The 22,313-nt window shown below is 43.3% G+C and overlaps 2 protein-coding genes across 8 annotated transcripts in view; one reads left to right on the top strand and one right to left on the bottom strand.

Annotated features, from left to right (window-relative positions):
• FRMD1 (FERM domain containing 1) overlaps nucleotides 1-6,601 on the top strand; it is a 36,805-nt gene extending 30,204 nt beyond the window's left edge. For 4 of the 5 annotated variants that reach the window (XM_021390818.1, XM_021390821.1, XM_021390819.1 and 1 more), the window contains exons 11-14: nucleotides 200-535; nucleotides 677-805; nucleotides 1,518-1,597; nucleotides 3,537-6,601. In XM_021390818.1, coding sequence (XP_021246493.1) covers nucleotides 200-535; nucleotides 677-805; nucleotides 1,518-1,597; nucleotides 3,537-3,824 — 833 coding nt within the window. In that variant the 3' untranslated portion in view covers nucleotides 3,825-6,601. The remainder of the gene's footprint in view (nucleotides 1-199; nucleotides 536-676; nucleotides 806-1,517; nucleotides 1,598-3,536) is intronic. The other variant, XM_021390822.1, reaches the window with a different exon arrangement.
• KIF25 (kinesin family member 25) overlaps nucleotides 14,710-22,313 on the bottom strand; it is a 34,166-nt gene continuing 26,562 nt past the window's right edge. For all 3 annotated transcript variants that reach the window (XM_021390330.1, XM_021390332.1, XM_021390331.1), the window contains exons 12-15: nucleotides 20,530-20,681; nucleotides 18,330-18,527; nucleotides 16,103-16,258; nucleotides 14,710-14,907 (exon numbers count right to left, since the gene is read on the bottom strand). In XM_021390330.1, coding sequence (XP_021246005.1) covers nucleotides 14,750-14,907; nucleotides 16,103-16,258; nucleotides 18,330-18,527; nucleotides 20,530-20,681 — 664 coding nt within the window. In that variant the 3' untranslated portion in view covers nucleotides 14,710-14,749. The remainder of the gene's footprint in view (nucleotides 14,908-16,102; nucleotides 16,259-18,329; nucleotides 18,528-20,529; nucleotides 20,682-22,313) is intronic.

The following is a 22,313-nucleotide window of genomic DNA, read 5'->3' on the forward strand; positions in this document are numbered from 1 at the left end:
ATACTGGTTTTACTGTAAGTATGACTGTAATTCTTTTACAACCGGCTGGGCATCCCACTGTCTGTTGAGCAAGCAGAATACAAAGCTGTTTGTGTCTTTATTTTTTCAGCAGCTGCAGTAATTATTTTCTCACCATCAGGTTGTGCCAATCCCAGAACTTACTGATCATTTTTGCTACCTTTCCTTCTGTCTTCCCTAGAGAAGAAGCGCTACCGGGAGTCCTATATCAGTGACACACTGGACATGGACCTGGACCCGTGTGATAAGAACTCACATGGCAGTGGTAGCAGTGGAGGCAGCCGGAGAGATAATCGTCTCTCGCGCCAGTCCACAGGGAGTCATGGCAGCTCACACACATCAGGCATCGAGGCTGACTCGAGGCACCGTGTGTCAGTGGAAATGTCGGTGGATGAGCCCTTTGGTATTGACCGAGTGCACAGGAAAGAGAAATCCTGCAGCTCAACCATCAGCTACGGCAGCTCTGGCATTGACAGTGGCAGCAAAGGAAGGGCTGAAGATGACTCTCAGGATGATGGTAAAGAATGTGGAGATGTGGAACAACTTCTAAGCCTGCTTCTGTGTTCTGCAGCAGAATAGGGAGAAAATGTGAAAATGTGAAGCAGCTTGGAGCAGAAGTGTAATGCTAACACTTCTCCTGCTACTCTTTTCCTCCTAGATCTTGAGCTGGCAGTAGATGAGCCAGAGGAGGTGCCTGTAGATGAGCCTTTAGAGGGAGACCAGTTAGAGGAGGCCACTGTGGGAGAATCTGTTGAATCTCTTCCTCTAGATGCTGCTAGCTGCCAAGGTGAGATGGCTTTCTGCTGCTGCACAGTGCTTTTCTTTAGGCTGTAGCATCAGGAAGGTGTTTGGGAAGCCAGATATAATCTGATAGATCTAACGAAGCTGTGTCTTCCTCCGTACAAAGTACCAGCACTGTCCTACTGCAATTGTATTTGAAGTCAGCTCCTCTAGAGATGGAAGGCCAGCAGTGCAGTGGTGCTCTCCTCTGTGCTCTTTAAGGTCTCCCCTTTCCAAATTTAACAAGTTACTATGTTTTTACTCAGTTAAAAACAAAACGATAACTGATGTAAACCTTTTGTAGTGAAAGAATTTATTTTAAAAGATTGTGTAACACAGGACAACCAAGGGGTTCAATCATAGATTAATGGGCTAGTCACAGGAATTAATGTAAGCCACAAAACTTTAACTGCTACTGGAGAAGGCTAGGCAATAGGTTCATGCAGGAGCTTTACGACATGTAGTCTTCATAGCAAAGCAAGATTGGTGAACATGGGACATGATGAAAAGGTATTTTCTTGTGAGGTTTTTAAACATTAGGTGCAAAAAAGGTGTTCATGTGAGCAAAAGTCCCAGAGCATTGAGGGTGCTTACTGATGTGTGCTTATATTTATTAGATAGCACTGTTTAAATGTGGCCTGCGAGAACAATTTCCACTTTCTTCAGCCAGTAAAAAATCAAACCTGTAATGCTTCTTATTTCCTCCTTTTCCTTTGCAGCTATAAATCAAGAATCGCTGCCTGTGGTGCAAGTCACACTAATAAAAATGAGAGGTCAAAGCGTGGAGTCCCTTCAGCAGGTAGGTGTGTGGCAGGAAAAGGTGTGTGTGGGCCTTGAACCAAAGTCTAGGGTAATGAATACAGCTGTAAATCAGGTGAAATTGATAAGTCTGTGTTTGACTGATTTAATGGTGTAACCAAGAGCAGCTGTTGGCCAGCAGCTGCTGTCAGGAATAGGATGAGAGCAATGTTGGAGTCTAGAAAAGTATAGAGGGGTTTGGAGCAACCAACATGGGAATCTTGCAAATCAGCCATCATCTGCCTTAGCCTTCCGGACAGGAAGCGGAAAATAAACCACTTGCAAATTTTCACTGCAGTGTTAGAGCCAAGGCCATCCATGCAGATTGGATGTGGGTTGCAAACTTGATCATCTTCCTCCCCCTGAAGCCAGGAGGAGCTCACATCAGAGCAAAACCAGATGTTCAAGCTCTAATTTGTGTGATTATCATTTGTGTGATTATAGTATGCGTGTGCTAAAGTCTTTGTTGTCAACATTTTCTTTTCATCAAACCCTTGAGAAAAGGTAACTATATATGGTAAAATATGTTGTATCATAAGTTGCACTGTGGAAAAAGCAAAAAACTTAAGATGTCTTTTTAAGGCCAAACAATATCTCTTTTTGAAGCATAGCTGCGTGTTACTTTAAAGAAAAGCTTCTGCCTTTTCTTTCTGGATCCAAATTGGCCTTACTTTTATCTGCTAAAAGAATTTTAAAAATCTGTTCATCCTTTTCCCTTTTACTCACAGCTTTTTTCTGAACGATGAGTCCAATCACTTAAGATTTATTTTCCATTTCATGCTTCTAACTAAACCCAGTAAAAAGTGATAAGGAGTTTTCCCTTATCAGCAAAGTACTCTGTTAAGTGCTATAGGAGATTAAGATAAAATCTTAGTTATTTTTCCAAAGCTGAACACTACAGTTCAAATCATAATGAGCTTACTTCTATATTTGCATTAAATGACTTAAGAGCAGGGTGTGAGGAGCAAGTATCTTATTTAAAGTACCATTTTTACATTAATGCTTTTACAAACACGCACTTGTGGTGTTAATTGATTGGGAGGCATCTGTTTTGTAAGAGTTTATAAGGACTGTTTAAGCAATTGAAGATGTGTCTCTTCCTCCTGGCTGCCACTTGTACGTATCAAATTCTGGGTTTCTTTAGTGTGTGGCTATTTCTGAGAGCACAGCTGAGCCAACATAGTTTCCTCAGGGTGGTTTTCTGATTTCCGTCCAGTAGGCGAGAGAAGTGCTACTGGGAGGCACTTTTACGTGTTGGTAACAGAAGTGTCTTGGTTTAAAATTATTAAAATCAGCATTTACAAGCTGGTTATCCAGATAGAGCGAGAAAAATCACGTGGGGAAAGTTGGGAATGTCTTAGATGATCAGTAATTCCTCCATAGAGGCTCTGTTGCTACTGCTCCTATAGTTTGACGGCTGTCTCTGGAAGTTACTGCTGTTTTGTTGCTTCTGTTTTCATTTCTGAAAAATGTTATGTAGAAGAAAGTATGCATTGCACTTTGTGAATTTTGGACGCCATAACCCCTTAGTTTGCATGGTTACTTTCTGAATGTCCTTTCAGCTCATGAGACTTTCATAAACTTCATCTTGGTGCATTTGAACAGTTGTGGATAATTTTTTAATGTATGTATTGGTCAGGCTGACTGCACAGTTGTGCTAAGAAGTGTCAGACCGTTCAGATGCTAATACCTGGCCGGTTTTTTTTCCGTTGTACTGGATGCTGAGGACACAGTGCAGAGAGATCAGGATCTGGTGCAATGTGCCAGGGCAGCTGAACGTTCTTGTAATTTCTCAGAGCTTCACAGCTTCATCAGAAGGCTGGTGGGGCTGTTTGAAGGAATGGAAGAACAATTTGGAAAATTTGAAGCATGCATAGCTAGCGTCCTTAAGCAGTCTGAGCTAATGGTTTTTATTCATGTCCATCTTACTGAACTGGCAGGTCAGGTCGCCCAAGGGCAGGAGCTGCACAGACCAGCACAGCCAGAGTTTGGATGACATTCGGCTCTACAAACACCGGCATCCACCACTAAGTGCCACGCTGTCGTCGGACACGTCCCACAGCTACACGTTTGGCTGCAGCCTGGAAGATAAACTGGCTATCTATGGCTGTGTTTATTCCACAGCGGACTGCAAAACCAAGTCTGCCCTTTATGGGAAGCGATCCATGAACTGCCTCTCCTTGGATCTTCTGGGAGAGGACCAGCTGCCGGAGGAGTTTGTGGTGTAAGGAGTTTGGAGCTCTTCCATACCCAGGGAAACAGCTCGTCATGGAAATATATACCTCATTAACACATGTGATGTCACTGGTCCTTGCAGGAGATTGAGCAGCTTTGTTACTCGGCTCCCTAATCATTAAGTGGCATCGCTTCTGCAGACCTGTCTACAGGGCGAATCAACTGGAGTGTAGCACTTAATGTTGGCATTGAAGTGTCTTGTGAGCAGAAAATGGAAGTGGCCTGCACCATTAGCAGTGACCAAAAAAACCCCACAAAACAGTAAACCAAAACTGATACTGAGCTGGCGAAACAAACATTGTGTCTAAATGAATTTATCAAAAATAGATATAAAAGGTCCTTGTCAGTTTAGCTTACTGCCTTTCTTTTCTGGTCTATATGTTGATGCTAGTATGCAAATAGTGGGGTTGTTTAGAGATTGTGCTGCTGCAACACTGCCAACAGCTGTCAGGCCGGGATATACTCTGAGCATATTTGGAGTTCTGTGTATGGTAAATGTGACTGGTAAATGAATCCTTATGTCCTTGAGGGAGATTAGGGGGAAAAGATGGAACAAATAATCTGGCCGCTTCTGAGCATACAGAGAACAATTTACGAGCAGTAAATAACTGGCTTTTGAAGACAGCAGCGTGACTGGAGAATTTGACAAGGAATGATGTCCCCCTGTATAGAATCATACTTTATGTTGTTGTTTTCTTTATTTTTAATACATTTGTTCCTTAGAAATTTTTACTCTGCTTTGGAGGCAAGTATAGACTGAAGAAAGTTGCTTTGAATGGATGAAGTGCCTAATGACTGTGCTTAACTTAGTCCTGGATAGGTCATGTGAGTGAGTGATGCTGTAGGGCCTGTGATAATGAAGGCGTGGTGGGGTGGAACCAAGGGTATGTGTTTAGTGATTTCAGTCCCGTGGAGCTGGCCGTGCTGGCATTCACCAGAAAAGTAGTTACAGTTATGCTGTTTGACTAAGGCATTGTCTGGTGTGGGAAACACCTCGCTACCTTTTTGCATCCAAATATATGTATATTTGTTTGATTTCCTTCTCTGTCTTTCCCCACTGTCTAGTACCTCTTCTCCATTGATTGCCAGTGTTTGGGAAGCTTGTACTTAGAGGCAGGCCATGTGTAACCTGTGCCCAGCTTTTTACAGCCTTGCAGGTGAAAAATAATCATTGTTTTATGGCAAAATTCAGAACTAGAATGATGCTATTGTGCTGATATAGGAAGTGAGTGTTGCACAGTGTTAATCAGTCAAAAGAGGAAGATGACTGCAGTTGGGAAAGGAAGGAAGTCAGAACATGAGGAGAGTTCAAGCTGCTTTCACAGTGAACTTGCTGGCCTAGCTGGTAAACTGCATTCCTGCAAACTGTTAAAATAGCAAATCCATGAAGTCTTTAATGTCTGTTTCTGTGCAGGTGAATGAGGTGTAGAGATGTAACGTCAGGCCATCATTTGGATCTGTGTGTACTGAAGTGACACCAGTAGCTGTACACATTCTTGTAGATGAATCCAGCACAAACCCTAACTGTGTTTGATGAATGAGTGATGGACACAAGCTCTCTGTAACCACAACTTAATTGACTGTGCCCTCTTTGATCACATTGCACTTTCTTCCTGTAATGAACAATTCTAGCCTGTACGTTCACCATAGCCTTTTCTTCCATCCTTGCAAGCAAAGCCAAAATGCCTTTTGAGTACTTGAGGTATATTTGTTATATCCAAAATGTCCTTTCACCATTTAGGGCTGCGTCCCCTGATACCTGGGGCCTGTCTGGCCTTAAGCCGTGGGAGATGGGCACCCCCGAGATCCAGGAGGCTGGTGGCAGCCTTGCTCCTGCACCCACCACAGATCTGGAGGGACAGCTCTTACCACAGTGGTGCACACTCTCCAGTGAGAAAGGTTGGGGAGGTCTAGAATGATGGCTCTGCTGAACTGTGGCTCTCCCACACATACTGACATACAACTGCTCATGGTCCTGGCAATGGTTAACTGGGAAAAAGTTCAAAAGATATCATTGTCTGGTGTCTTAAAACATGCGTGTGCACCACATGCTCACATCCATGAACACGTCTCAAAGATGATCACAGTGGTATCTGCCTCAACCTAACAAGCTTACTGAAGCATGTACTACCATTAAGCAGCTTGGTATTTTCTTGATATTTTTCAGTACTAGTGACATGCTACAGTCCAGTGTTGCTGATTCACAAAATGTACCAGTGCCTGACAGCAGTGCAGTTGGCTCTTTAATGAGTATTTTTTGCCTTGTATGTACATGTTCCTTGTATTTATTCACAGCTGGTGGGGAAGGCAAGCTCTCCAAGTCTGGCCATTGTTGCTCAGTGGTCTACACAAACCACTCCAGTACTGTAAGTTAAATATACATGTGAAGGGGAGACTGGACATTTTATGTGTACACTGAGAATGAAATAATTAATACTTTACAAGCACTGTGAATATCTGTTATGCAAGTTTTTGTATTCATATGGAAACAAAAAAGTTCCTGGTAGTAATAGATCTTTTTTTGTCTTTGTATTTAGAATGTCTTTTATTATTTTGGTTTGATTACTTTGGTAGAGGGTAACATGTAAGCATTTATCAATGGATGTTAGAAACTAGCTGCCAATATTTGTATATATTTGTAATATACTCATGGTATAATCACTCTATTTTAATGGTAAAAGTTTCTCCTTTCCATGAAAGGAATTCCTCATTCAAAATAAAATATAAATAATTATATGTATACCTGCAATAAAGTATGGACAGAAAACAAGGTCACTGTATAATTTCTTTTCCCCTTATAGATGACATCTTCCATTTGAGCTAGATAGGTTGTGGAAGTGAATTTGCTGCTGAATTTTAACCCACGTGAGCTCAGCTTCATCTGGACAACCATAAACACTGCGGGCGCTAGAATAATTCCTTTTCTTCCCTGCCAGTCCCAGCAGCAGGTTGCCAAAGGGGCTGCTCACATGCTGGGGACCCAGCCCAGCCAGCTGGAGTCAGCAGGAGCAGTAATGGGAGCCGAATGTAAGTAACCAGACAAAAGACACATTAAGCTGCTCATGGTGCTTAGTCGTGAAAACAGTGTGTGTAGACAACTCCCAGGGGTGTAGAGAGATCCTGTCAGCAAGCCCTGGGGCTGCTTCTGAGGACAGCACACCAGCCCTGTGAGGGGATGTGCTGCTGAAGAGCTCTCTGCCCTAAGTCACCGAACCTGCTGGCCTGGTGTCTGGCACAGAGAGAGGAAACTTGTGCTTTTCTTGGGACATAAAAATCTCTGAAGGAATGTAATAGCTTAACTATTCGCATTTCTTTTCAAAGGAGCTTGCTAGCTGCAGTTCCTCTGTAAATTCTTTTTATCCTCCTTTTCTCTGGCTATGTTAAGGGCTACTAAAGCTAGTGTTCAAAGAAATCCCCAAAAAAGAAAGAAAAGCCAAACAACAAACTCAAACTTATTTTTTAATGTATTTTAATAGTATAGAGGTACCGCTAGGCTTACAGTATTTCCTCCTTGTACTTCACACTTTGGTCCAGCACCTTGTTACATTCTCAAGGAGCAGAGGCTCATACAGCTTTGGGTGGGGGATGCAGGAAGGAGAGTGGTCAGGCGCTGGCACAGGCTGCCCGGGGAGGTGGTGGAGTCACTGTCCTGGAGCTGTTCAAGAAATGTTTAGATGTTGTACTGAGGGATATGGTTTAATGGGAAATATTGGCAATACGTGGATGGTTGGACTGCATGACCTTAGAGGTCTTTTCCAACCTTGGTGATTCTGTGATTCTGTTCTAAGGAGGTTTGGTTACAGATGGAGCTGTCAAATAATAATTAAATAACGCAAATATTCAGTAATCTAACTCAGGCTGTCTTTGACATCTCTCTATTGCTTTGCTTGACAAGTCACAGCACTTTCTTGCCTGCTTGCATGGTTGTACAGGATGGGCCTGCTTCTGAAGATGCCTTCTTGTGGTGGCAGTGAGTCCTGTGCAGGTTCAACAAAATGATGGAGGCTGGGATGGGGGGAGTGTTGTGTCACTTGCTTGGTGCAGAGGAGTGGTGAGTGCAGGAGCTCCGTGGAGCTCTGCGGTCTGATGACGCTTAAGCAAAGCGTGTTTTGCTAAAGCTGGCTGAGAGGGCAGATTAGAAAAGTCTGGGTATTGCTGGGTGGACTGAGAGCAGTGAGGTCTGAGAAACCTCAGGTGTTTCAGGAGCGTGAACACTTTAAAACAAGAATTAGCCATAAAGTCTCACAGGGGTGCACAAGATCTGCTGCAGCTCCTTGCCTGCCAGCAGCAGGGTTCCCCTGGGGCAGGCGTGATGTCTCCTGCTCCCTTTATCCACGTTCTTCCTGGCAGCTCTTCTTTTTTGTCCCTACGCCTGTGTCTCCTGTGCCCCCGACTGTTCGCGCTCTGCGGGCCCCCTCGTGCCGACGGATGTGCTGGGCCGGGTCCGCAGCCGTGAGGAAGGAGGGCGAGCAGCCCGCTTCGCGACTCCATCCGCGGCGACCGGAGCCCGGGGCCGGGCCGCCCCCTCCCGGCCAGCGCGGTGCCAGGTGGGGCGGGTGGCGGCAGTGCCGGGCCGAGCCGCGGGGCGGCGCCCGAGGAGCGCGGTGGCCGCTGCCCTCCGAGCCAGGCCCCTCCGCTCCGCCCGGCGGCTCGGAGTGAGATCCCAATAGAAACCTTTTACTGGAAGTTTCTCGTTCTGTCACAGAGGCGTAATGACCAAATAACGATATTTATCCTTCCTGGTAGACTGCAGGGGCGGCTGAATACGGGCTATGGAAGAGCATAGCTGCGGTATTTTAAAATTCTGCTTTATTTTTATTCCTGGAAATATCTGCCCCACATTTTTATTTTAAGTCTCAGGAATACATTTATAACAACCCTTATTTTTCTTCCTTCAACCACTGCCGCACCCGATATGCCGTGAGATAATTGGACATGGCGTGTGCTAGACATCTTGAGTCTCAACCCACCGCATGGGAAATACCGCTTCAGAGACAGCAAAGCATTCGGTGAAGGAGAAACATGGTGTGAGCCACAGGAAGCACTCAGCCCCACTGCTATGACCAGCTCACGGACAGCCTGAATTCTTGGATGATCGTGGCAACGGTGATGGCCTCCCACAGCCTCCATCCTCGTCCTTTCAGAAAACAAACTTTCTGCTTGTGGCCCTTCTAGCCAGACATGAACAGAGGAACTCCATATATTAAGGCAGCTGAAGCATCTGGGGCTGTATAGACAATATTAGCTTTGCCAGCTTTGACCACATATACCATAGGTGTTGCAGGATACGATGTTTTCTCTTAAAAGCTCCATGTCCCCGAGTCATATTCTTGTATAAGACTCTCTGCTTGCACTCAGGAAAACAAAAATCCCAGCCTACCTGGCTAAAAGAAAAAGTAGAGTAAAACTTCCCAGGTAGGCAGAACCCCAAATATGGGCATGTTTTTTTCACAGGATCATAGAATAATTAGGGTTGGAAAGGCCACCGAGATCATCTGGTCCAACCAGTAACCGATGCCCATGACGACTCTAAGCTATGTCACTCAGTGCCACATCTACCCTTTTCTTGAACTTACAGGGACTGTCACTCCACCACCTCCCTGAACAGCCTCTTCCAGTATCTGAACATCTAGAACCAAACTCACACTTAGGAAATGAGTACCTCAAAGACAAGTGTGCATGTGCTTGGGCTTCCTCAAGAGCAGCCAGACCTCTCCAGAGCTGCAGTCTCAGCCTGGCTGGCTACAAGCACGTGCATTCAGCTGGCCATGTCCTGCAGCAGCAGATGAGCAGCAGGATTTGCTTGGGAACAGCTGGATGCAATTTTAGTTAATGCTTGCAAATAATAGAGAGAGCACAAAACTTTCCTTTTCAGTTTGCTTCAACACAAACCACTTTGAGAGCCAAAGCTGAATTACTGCTGAAAAATACAGGGTGAGGGCTAGGATGTGAAAGGAGAGCACTAGAGCCGTTTTACTGGTTTTGTCCCATCCCCTTTTCCTGCAGCCCAACAGAGCAGGGATGGAGCTCAAGTAGGTGAATTCCCAAGGGCATTGCTAAGGCACTGTCTGAGCATTTGGACAACTCAATGCCCTTAAGGCTAAGAAGCTTTAAGAAAGACCCTGTGGCCAGGTGGCATCCAGCCCTGCCTGAGGCAAGGGGGTTGGAACTATGATCCTTGAGGTCCCATCTAAGCCAAGGCATTCTATGATCCCAGGCCTGTAGGAGCATTAGGTTTTCTGCTGTTGTTCCTGAGCAGCTCTCCTCCACTCACACGCCAGGATCCTAGCAGCCTGAGGCCCAGGTGGGTGCTGTGATGCAGTTGGTAGCAAGGCCAGGTGGGGGTGCTGCAGATGAGTGCAATTAAAGCAGAGGAAATCAGTTCTTCTTTGGAGAGGTTTTTGTAGATTTGTAGGGAGAGGTGTTACCAGTAAGTTTTGGTGTGATCTGCTTGGGAAAGAGGTAATTCTGTGTTACAGAAAAAGGGCGAGAGGGGACACGTGTTGGAGGAGGTGCCTGTAAGCAGGAGGTTGTGGCTCCCCAGGGAAATGACAGGAGGATGTCTTAAGCCTGCATCTGTGGATGGGATGGGCAGAACTCCTGTGTCTGAGGTTGGGTACCTAACAGTGGCCTGGGCTTTCTTCTACTGATTCTATTGAGGCTGATGCTAAATACTTGCCCTTATAGTTGTGCAGTTCTCTTTTTCTTGCCAAATGTAGGTCCTGGTGTTTGAGATGTTAATGCTGATGTTTGAATGCCTTTGGTCATTTCACCACATAAGCATTTCAGAAATGTCCTACTGAACCCGCAGTGTGGGTTTGGAGCATCGCATCAAGTTAGTCAAGTGTCGAGTTTGGGATTACTCTTCCAAATGCTGTGTCTGATCCATTTTAAACTCTTGGTTGTGGGGGAAAAGGGATCATCCCTTTTCCTGGAATCTTGGTAAAACTCGGGCAGAAAGGAGTTGTACCACGAAGCAAGGAAGGCCGTTCCAACAACCTGTCAGAAACTCCCCATCCAAGAGCTCGAAGAGGGATTTGCAGTGGAGCACGGAGATGAGTTATCAGCTCAAATTTTATCATAACTTTTCTCTCTTGTATAAACTAAATAAAAAGGTAAATATATTGCAAGATGAAACCTTACTTTATAAAAAGAAAGAAAATAATAAGCTTCTGTGCAACAATTCCCGTCAGTCGTGCCCTTCAATTAGCTCACCCTCTGCCCTCCTGTCTGTGGTACATGGCTTGCATTTCTGGCTGGCCGGGGCCATCTTTATGTACTGCCCAAAAGCCAAGCTGGGTTTGGGAGAGACTGTGATGCATTCAGTGCTTGGGCCTGTCTGCTCTTTGTCAGCAGACATTGCTGCTCCGCCCACAGGGGGGAAAGGGGCTACAAGCCCCTGGATGTCCTCAGCAGGAGCTGGGAGCCTTTTCCGATAACTGCTTTGTCCTGCCTGTGCCTTCTGCAGAGGTTTGGAAAACTGCTTCATCAAATGGACTCGGCAACGATGACTAATAACAAACTGAACATTTTGTGAACTTTCCAATGCTAATCGTGGCTTCTCTAGCCTGGCTATAACCAAGAGCAGCCTCTCTTTGCTTCTGGCAAGGCATGAAGCCACACATGGAAATGAAATAAATTAATCATATTCCAACTTCAGCATAGGTCGAGGTTTTGTTTCAGTTTTGGCCAAATGCACTCCTAGGCCATGAGGAAGTTCAGTGGCTTGTCCGCAGACGCAGTGTGCTGTGAGCTGCCCTGCATTCCCTGTGGGCACCACATAATGTCCTTGCGTGGGATGAATGGGGAGCAGCTGCTTTGCTACATGCTGTGCTGGGGCTCCTTGCAGCTGCCATCCCTGTGTAGGGAGCTGGGCCCTGCAGGTGGCTGGGGACAGCAAAGGGTGAGGGGAGGCACGTTGGGCCAGAGCTGCAGAGTGTAATGTCAGAGCTGGACATGGAGGTAGGAACTGAGGCTGGCATAAATGAGATGTCCACAGTGGTTGCATACCCTTTGAAATCAGGTCCTTGAGTAGCCAGCTTCTCCAGCTGTGGTGAGCTGGGAGTCGGGGCTTGGAACACATTGCCTGGACTCCCTGGCTGCACTGGGGAGACAACCAGAAGTGGCTCTGTCCTAACACTCCCTTTTTCTCTGATTGCAAGAGGGGTGAAAACTGGAGGAAGTCAGTCCCATCTGTGATGATAAACTTACTGAGAAATGTACTCTGGGGCCCTATTTTGGACTTGTACAATGAAGGCTATTGTTTGATTCTGTGCCTAGACTTTTGCTGACTTTGTATAGGTCTGTGCGCGTGCTGTGTGCTCTACCCTAGACAAACACTTGTTGATACTAGGACTTGGAGCTTGGTCTGGCAGAAGGAATTCTAGAGGAGCAACTGAAGCCCAGCTGGACAGGTAGCTGGGCTGTGCAATGCCTTGACTCGCTGTGTGCTGCAGTGAGCAACGGGACAGCCTGAGGTGTGATAGAGCAAAACTCTAGATGCCAGGATAAAGCCTTGCACCTTCTACCCTTCTTTCCTTCAGTGCATTGAAGCTGATACTGGGATTGAGAGATCAAGTCTTTGTAACCTATCAAATTCCCAAACTGCAAGTTGTTAGATCAAAATGTTAGCACTGCTGCCCTGCATATCCTGTACACTTCATTGTGTAGCTCAGAGTACTACTATGCTACACTGACAAGGAAAGCAGGAATAGGGAATGCTGCATATGTGCCGCATGGCAGAGTTTGTGTTAGTGTAGAAACTTAAACTTTTGGTATTTGCTGATATTTGAAGGTTTTAGTTCTCAGCTTTAGCAATAAGGATTGATGTTTTTTTTTTTTCTTTCCCCCCATCACCCAGATGGTAAATAAATGCCAAGTTTTGAAGAGCAGCTCCAGCAAACAAAGCACAGCTCATTACAAGTAACACTTAGTGCCAAATCCTCAGAAATATTTGAGGAACTTCAGGATGCGGATGGATTCAGCTAGCCCCCTCTTGTCACTTAACCTCTCTAATCCTGGCTGATTTAGTAGTCGCTGTCATGAGCCTAAGGCAAGCTTGATGCTGTCTGCTCCTGCATTTTGTTTAACAGGTCAACGTTCCTCAGACTGACGTTTTCTTATGTAAGATTCCATTATTGACTGTTGAGTTTTATAAGGTCCTGCGTCCTTCTGTACTGTTGGAATTGGGTAAAGCTGAGATGTCTACCATCGTAATGTTAGAGGGTAGATTTAAACTATATATCAGGAAGAAATTCTTTACTGTGAGGGTGGTGAGACACTGGAACAGGTTGCCCTGAGAGGTTGTGGATGCCCCCTCCCTGGAAGCATTCAAGGCCAGGCTGGATGGGGCTGTGAGCAACCTGGCTTAGGGGAGGTGTCCCTGCCCGTAGCAGGGGGTTGGAACTAGGTGATCTTAAAGGTCTCTACCAACCCAAACCATTCTATGGTTCTATGTTTTTCAGGAAAATGAGTATTACAGCTCTCCAAGTTGCAATGTCAATGCTCTGAGCACTAGAGCACTGCTTGCAACACAGCAGCAGCTGTTATATATTCAAGGGTGAAATTCCAATAATAGTATGCTATATAATCTCTGGGTAAATATTTGTGCTTATGAAGGTTAAGTGACTAGGAGTACTATAAACTTCAGCCTTTTGGGCAGGCCACTGCAATTCAAGCCTTCTGGTGGTGACCTACCACTGACCTCTGTCACTCTAGAGACAGAGTGCTTGCTGGAGGTAAAAATTCAGAGTGAATCTTGAGACCTCTACTGAGCAACAAAGCAGCACTTAGAACACATCAGATGTTATGTGAACCCAGCTTCCCACCTCAGAACCGCTTCTCATCCTGCTTAAGTTTCCTTGAAATTTCTGTCAGTGTAACTTCATTCACAAACCCTGTTGTTTCAGCATTGGTGAATGAATTTAAAAGCCTCTTGAGGATGACAGTCATGTTATCATGCACTGGGTTCTTGGTGTTTTATTCATTTGATGGATGGGAAGCATTTACAATGTGCAAACAACTTCAGTGTTGTGATGTGGTTAACTTCAGAAATGCAAATGAAACAACAAGCAAGACTGCTACTATAATTATTGTACAAGTTAAGTCTCATGGGCCATTAAGATCTGTAGTTCAGGGTCCTTCAGCAGACACAGTTGTGTTTTTTTATTATTATTTTGCTTCTATTTTTGTACCCATCAATGAACTCAACAGAGCTGGTATTTCCAACCATTTAACATGAGTGTGTTTTCAAAGAGCTGTATAGCCCCTCATTTGCTTCCTAAGCTACATTCCAGAGGGGTAACAGCTAGAGCCTTACTCCTTTTTCTCCATCTCACTAGTGCCATTATTTCATTACCTAAAATCTGACAGCAGCACTCCCCTCAATACAGCTGATGGATTCCTTTACGTTCCTACACATTGACAGGGATGCCCCATTCATGTTAGACATTACAGCAGGCCATGATGATGTGTCTTGTTTTAATCTAAGCTGTGAGGAAGTATGTCATTTGCTGCTTTGAAGCACTGGGATGCTATTCAGATTCCTGTCTTCTGCTGAGAAAACAGAAGGCAGCATTGGCCTTTCAGAAGGGAGCCATCTTAAATGGGGGGGGTCTGTTGACGTAGTTCTACTTGTCTAAAGGAAATGCATCACCAAAACCACATCTTGAAGTAGCTTTTCTTAAAAAGCCTGATTTATTTCTATGTGATTCCACCGCGGCTGGTAGATGTTGTCAATACTTGTTATTATCTTTGGAGCAAGAACATTATCAGCAGGTTTATGGCTTACTAATGCTATGTTGAGGATTGCTTATTTTATCTGGCAGTTGCTATCTAAAAGAACGGCTTTAGGATAACAATATACATTTCAGTCTGAGGAACTCATTAATAATGCTTTAATCCACAGGGGTCTTACATTTTATTTTGTTTTAGTCAGCACTGGGAGATTTCTTTTCTTGATTTGTCCTCTCTGAACTTGCCGAGCACGAGTTCCAAATCCCAAAGACTGCACTGATTCTGTTAAGTACTTCTGACTGGGAGAGATGCACAGCATTACCAGCAGTTTAGCATCACCTCCTAGAAGCAGGAAAAAGACAAAGCATGGTCATTTATCTCATTATTTTCAGTAAATTAAGCACTGGTAATGTACTGGTCTATATAGCAACTGGCATATGCTGCCCTCGCATAAGGCAGAGGACATGAAAAGGGCTGTTGAAAACAGGCAAGTCCTTAAAAGGAAGCCTGTATCTAACTATACGATGTTTGTTCCAGTAGAATAAACATTTCCTAATTTGTAATGCAGATTTTTCCCCCTTATATATAACAACATCAGTTAGTCTGCATGTAGTTATGGATTTGGACACTTCATTAAGATTTGTGAAATTCCAGAAAATTCAGGGTCTCCTCTGTGTGACATTTGCTTGTCACATTCAAGACAGTAATGCAAAACACGCTTATTAGAAGTTCAGAGACTGAATAAACAAACAAGGAAAGCGCCACTTTCAGCACTTCATTTATACAGTGTCACCAGGTCATATGCAAGACATAGTTAAAACCAGGATGGCTTTCCCCTTTCACAGCATGGACCCCAGCACTAGGGGAAAACAGAGGTTCACACAAAAGTGAATAGTCTTTCAGCACTCCAAAGAACTATTACTTCAGCCACTGTGTAAGCTGGAGACTAAAAGCTAAGGGCTGACACTTTCTGGCTGAAGAAAAATGGACTACTGCGTGGATTGCTACTATTCTGACAGTGCTGCAGGAATTATGTTTGCCTTAAAACTATTTCTTTGCAGATGAGTAGCTAGAGAAGAAGAGGTGACTTAAGTACAAAAGAAGTTGTAGTATAGTACCAGGTGTATGTTCCGGAGTCTCCCTCTTTTGTCCTTCCGCTACAGTGTGGAATATTAAGGAATGTGCAATTTCATGATAACACTGTAGAAGACTACTTATCTTGAGAGTGCATGTGGCATGAAATGCCAATGAGATACAATCATTACTCTTTACTATCCTATTAGAGATGTGATTATTCCAAGTATACTTCTTAATCTTGGAAAACAGCAGAACTTTGCCAAATCTGGGAGAAGTTCAGAACTCTCAGTGTACTCCCAGGTGTGCACTCACACTGCTCTGAAGCCAGAGCCTGTGAACAGGGGTCCAGATAGGAGGAGCATCAGCATGGGACCATCCTCCAGTTCTGCACAACAATGAAGGGGAAAATACTGGGAGATGAAATCTCTATTATTAAACAAAAGTCAGAATAAGCCCTCACCTACAGAGTCCTGGAGCAGATGTGTAAGTTTGCTGTTTCGATACGGTACATGAGATCGCTGTTCTGCTATTGCTCCAAGGACATCTGCTAGGGCAGACAAGCTGCGGTTGATAAACGATGTTTCCCTCAGTGCTGCGCCTGTCACTCCAGACATTCCTAGTGCAGGAAAAGGCAATGGTAAAAGTAAGTAAACATACTTCAAATGTAATGTGTGAGAAATTCTGTTGTTACATCATCTGGTTCTGACACAATGCTCTTGAAACACTAATTCTGAACCATGACCTCCAGTCCACCCATGCCAAAAGCAAGATGCAGCGGTTGTTTACCCCAGACTGCCAGCACATTGTTCAATATTTGTATTCTTTTGAAGGAAGGTGAAAGAAGGTTCAATGCCTGAACCTTGTAGCATCTCCTGTTAAAGTTGGTCTCTTCAGTTGTACAATGCACTGTGGCTCCGCATGTATCATGAATAGGGAACTGAGAAGTAGGAACAACAAAAGATCGGACAAGACAACACTGGCTTTGAAAACACCAGTCTGCAGTGTCTTGGGAGAGAGGACTATTGTGTTCCACTTTTTTGTAACAGTTAGCAGCCCATCTGTGTCACTTGGGAAGAGCAAGAGTGGCACTGATAGCGTAAGCTGCAGAAACAGAATTGGGTAGCAGCCTTAGGCATGAGGGGTTTATGTTCACCAAAGCCTGTAGGTCTGTAACATGCTGTTCTTTATGGTATGACTGGTCATAGTTGGTTGATGCTCTTTTTCCATGTTGCTATGCAACTAACCACGCGGACCTCAAGCGAAGACATTGTCTACACATTCAGTTGGATTCATTTTAGAAAGTGCTGCAACCTCAACAGAGCAAAACAGCTTGGAAAACCCTGCCACAGGGTACAGAATAATGTGAGATAAAGTAGGTCTGAGACATCCTAACTGGGTCTGTTTCTACAGCCATTCCTAAGCAAAAGAGGGACTCTTAAATCAGTAGATATCACTCTGAAACAGGAAAATGCTAAGAGGCTAGGGTTTAAACTACTAAGATCTGTATTTGGTCAGATGAACATCCATAGAGTATTTGTCTGTTCTCAAAATGAACCTGAGTTTGCTTAAAAAAAAAAAAAAGAAAGTATCACTGGTCTTGTAACTCAGGTAAATCCAGGATGGCTATGGAGCTAACAAGGCAAGGTGCTGACGTACATCTTAAGTGCGTGTGATACCTGCTATACTTCTGCTCACTCATTTGTCTATGTTTTAAAACAAACATGAGTTAATAGCTGTCCCTCTCTTTCGTCAGAGTAAGTCAGGCATTTTCAAATCTCCACCAGTACAGCCAAATGGCAGAGATTAGTCTACCACATGTGCTGGGCCACATCTAATACTGATATGTAAGTGAACCTGCAGAGCCCTAAACCAAGTAAATGTTTGTCCTGGTTGAACTGAGTGAGCAAACCCACACACTATTGCTCAATTACATGTTTACCAAACAATTTCCAGTGCTCAGAGCAGATGACAAAAATAATGTATTATATTAGGCTTTTCTGTAGAACAAAAGTTTAACAGAGAAGAACAGCAAGAATTCTTGGCAGTAACGTAAAGGACTCTTTCATAATACTGGTTCAGTTATCAAAACATTATTTCTGGAATGGTACATTTGGCTGCATGGCTTTTCTTGGTAAGCAATCTTACCCTTTAGGAAATAATCGAGTTTCTGAAATTATTGTGTGCGTAGAGGAGGGGAGGAGGAAGAAAATGCTTTGAAGAAACAACAAAAACAGTATTTTCTTTTCAATACTAACTTCCTTCAAGACTTTCTCCCCAATAAGGCAGAAAAATAGTGATATCAATTATTACAGATATGTAATTTTTAAATAATTTACGCACTTTAAATATTTCTATACAAAGAAGTGGTAATTTTCAGTATAGAAAAGTAAGCCTAATAAAAGCAGTATGAACCAATAATATATCCGTGATAGGGGGTAAATGCCCTGGGTTTCTTTCAGGCTTATTGTGTCAGATTTCAGTTAAAGTCATATCAGCCCCAAACTGGAACAATCAGGCCTCAATGTTTCATTTATGTCAGGATCTGTGTTTAAAACACCCCTTGCGTGAAAGCAGGGTAGCACGTATCCCTACATAAAGTGCTAAAGAGAAATGTTTTAATTGAGATCATGGAGGATCCATGCCCACCATTTCTAACAGCTTTGTCATAAACAGACACGTTTGCTTACCTACACACTCACTGCCAGCCAGATCTACCAGCTGCAGTCTAGTTTTAACTTGCTTCAGTTTCTCTGCTGCTTCAAGTTGTGCTGGTGAAGAAGCTCTAGAAGAAGAGGTAGATTTACTGTCTCTTGTTTTTTGTGCATAGGTGCAGGAAACCTCTTTATTCAGTCTCAGATTGATTTGTTCATCGTCACATGAAGTACCTGTTTAATTGAAGGGAAAAAAAAAAAACAATAAAAAAAACCAACCAAATAATAACCTCTCACTGACACTGGAAACAGGTTATCAATGGGGAATACAATATCTGCTATTTCAGGCTGTTCTAACTGAAATGTTATATGAACCAGAATCAATTGCACAAGCAGGCTGCATGGCTTTTTCAGTCGTTTAAGGTTTTCCTCATCAAAACCATCATGCCATTTGGTAACAGGACTTCATATAGGTTGTACTGTATGCAACATCCCCATCACTCATACTTCAGTGTGGGAGACAAGATACAGGAGTCCACTAAAGACTCTGAGAGGTACTTTTTCAACAAACAAAGTGCGATTTTGGATGTTTGGGAGCAGTAAGCTCTGAAAACTGTTTCTAAGCATTTGATAGGTTCTCTGATGGTGTTCTGAAGTAAAAGAAGAAAAAGGGAAAAGGTTCATCGTGCCTCTTCAGTTCTGTCCTTAGCAGGATGTAAGGACAGGGCTTAGGGCTTTCTGGCATATGCTCTGTTACAGGTAATAGAGACCGGAGACTCTATTCAGAGGACTTAAGAGCCTAGTTCCTTACTTCTCCAGCTAGGCTGTTGTTAATACACAAGTTAGCTAAATGGCTTTAGGACAGACAGTGTAATAAAAAATAGATGTTCTTTATCCTCTTTAGTTTGAGATGAAGAAGCAAAGTAACAGCTCTCCTCAAACAATAAACATTTCTGAACCATAATGCTAGAAGATTTGCAGCAAAACTGTTTGTCAGCTCTAGCTTTCAGTGCAGAACTCATCACAGGCTTTAAAACTTCAGTGATTTAGATCTCTAGTTTTGAGATATCTGACAATTACACCTAGATCAAGAATTGCTCCCTGTAAATAGATAGACAGAATGCACTGTCACACTGCTACAGTGAGATCCCATTTGCAGTGCTGCTTTCTTACCTATATTTCTCATCTATATCTGTGGTGATGACATGGTGTCATCGTGGTGGTCATGATGATGACATGGTGTCATAGCGTTGAACGTAGAAGTGGGAAAGGGAAGCCTGGACTGGACAAGATGGCTGTTGTGCTACAGTGCAAACACTGTGCTTTGAAAAGTAACATCTGCCTGATTGACAAGAATCTGGAACTGGGTAGAACTAACATCTGGAATGTTAAAACTGCAACACGTGAAACAACTGTGTCTTTTGGCAAGGGCTGCAGGTAAGTGAGGGCACTGTTTGTTCTGTTTTGCTAATATTGTCGGTTTAATTTCCGATAGCAATCTAGGGGAAAAATGTTAAATATTTTCCACTTTCTTAAACCGTATTGTTGTTTCAGAGTTTGAAGGAGACAGACCGCAGCACTGGAAACAGAGAGTCTAATTACAACATAAGCAAAAGAAAACAAAGTTAACCCTCAAAAGCCAAAGTTACTCCTAAAGCAATAAACTGGTAAGTCTTGGTGTGGTAATGAAAAGTAGAAATACAGGTTTAGCCATACTAGGATGACTGTGTTGTCTATTCCTACAGTGGCCTATTATTAACAGTTCAAGACATTCTGAATGGAAGGGACTTTTTTGCAAGGCAGCAGGTAAAAAAAATAATTATCTCACTGACAGCTTACGCTGACCTCTAAAAGACACGGTTAGCTTTACCTCAAACTTATAATGAGTAATTAAATAATACATCATGCAAACTGATTTAACTACTCTATTTGAGTATCTATCTTACTGATAAAATTTACTTCATTAGCTGTTTCATGCTATAAAACATCAAGGATGCTGTAAATCAAGAGATGTGAAGTGAGAAGTTTCTATGAAAGCCTCTAAGAAAACCCTTAGCAGTGAGAAGTCAAACCGGTCAGTTTTTTAAGACAGCATTTAGAAGGTAAAGAAAAATAACTGAGGGAATGCATTAAAAGGGAAAAAAAGGAAGAACGAGCAATATGAAAGCCTCGCAGGCCACAGACTCTTTTTCAGAAACTACTGGTTCTTAGTGTATTTTAGTACTATCCTACTTACCGACGTTATCTCCAGAGACAACTGTGTTTATGGTCAATGTAACCACCAGATGGGAACGAGAGGAATGAGCATGCACCAGTGTTGGGTGCCTGACTCTTAGCTGTAGGCCTTTGATAACTAGGTGCAAAAATTCAGATGTGTTTGCAACAGTCCTGGGAAGTAAACAAACAAGCAGAAGGTATAACTGATTCACAGTAAACATTACATGAGAAAGCTGGCAGCTCAGATGTGAATTTCAGCTTTTAAACTTCCTTGCTCTTCTAATTCCCTCTACTATTCTTAACTCTACCTCTGAAAACTAATCACAGTTTTGAGCTGAGCGAACAGCTGTTGTATAAGGAGTTACATAGTCTGGGATGAAAATACAAGACAAAAGCTGATGTAGTAGAAGCGCTTCGGAAGAAGGAAAACAAACGACACAAGATTGCCTCTATTATCCTTTTGCACCACTGCCTTCTTTAACAATCACTCAAGTTACATCACCAAACCATTAGTTTCTCAGTGGGAATATAAATTATTATGGCTGCATATCACAGCCTGGTTACTGAATGCCTTGTAATATGGCAGAATCCCTAAATCCCCTCCTGACAGACTGCCCACTACAGCCTTGTTTCCACATCACTGCAGCCAGCAAAAGCAAGCATGTGATAAAAGACAAGCCCTTCTTGCCTTAGATTTGCCTGATTTCAGCAAAAAAACATACTAGGCACAAATACAATTCATGCCATGAAGAGCCATACTTGAAGAGTACAGAGAAAGAAAAAGAGCTATACCAAAGGGATCTGAAGAAGAGAAAAACACTTGGCTTCATCGTACCTATTCACACTTAAAGAGAAGCAGACACTTAAAAGCAGTTCATGGCTGCAGGAGCTTCAGCCTATAGCTGTGCTCTAAATGGAGTTTGCAGAAGATAAGCCTCAGGGCAGGCAGTCAGTGCTGGTCACCTACTAGGCAGCTGCAGCTGACTTTGGAGGTGAAGAGCATCCCCAGCACAGTGCTGCAAACTTGCCATGGTGGCAGCTTCTCAGCAGGACTGATGGTAATAGCCTCTACTACCTTATTGGGCTGTATGTACCATGTGTTCCAGGACCACGTTCTACAAAGAGAAACCCTGTTGTGGTTAGGTTAAAAATTTGATACTGAGGGTTCTCCAAAGTCAACTAAGTCATAAAAGAAGAAAGAGACTGAGGTTTTTGTGATTCGGGAGGATGTACATATTAGCAGGAAAGAGACTACTGTTTTTTAATGGACATACAGGGAAGCCAGTGAGGCCCAGCAGGCCACTATATTCTAGATGAAATATTATCACAAATGAGAATGTGTTTTTATTCAAAGCATCAGCTGTTTACTTTAGATTTCAGGCAGCTGGGTGGCTTCATTCAGTGGTTCTCTTACTTTGTTTGGATTTGCTCTTTCTTATTAGCCTTTCTGTGTAATTATTAATATAGCTTGTTTATGAATTGGACTCTTTTGCTGCTTGCATTGTAATTGAGAAGCAAGCCCGTACTCTTATTTATATTTGCATTCTAACAGAGTATTTATCGATTGATTATGTTTTTAAGAGGTGGTTAGCTCAAGGCACCAGGTTCCTTTACCATAAATTAAAATTGAGAGAAATAAACACTGCATCAATTTTATGAACTAGAAATACAAATGAAATCTTACTGCAGACTGTAATTCCTTTCTCTGTGGCACAAGTCCAGCTACATCTCACCTCTCCCTTCCCCAAAACCCAGGAAAAGAGAAGGGTCACTTGCACACTGTACAAAGCTCCATGGGGAAGG

Source organism: Numida meleagris, chromosome 3 (genome assembly GCF_002078875.1).
Source record: "Numida meleagris isolate 19003 breed g44 Domestic line chromosome 3, NumMel1.0, whole genome shotgun sequence".
Taxonomy (NCBI): Eukaryota; Metazoa; Chordata; class Aves; order Galliformes; family Numididae; genus Numida; species Numida meleagris.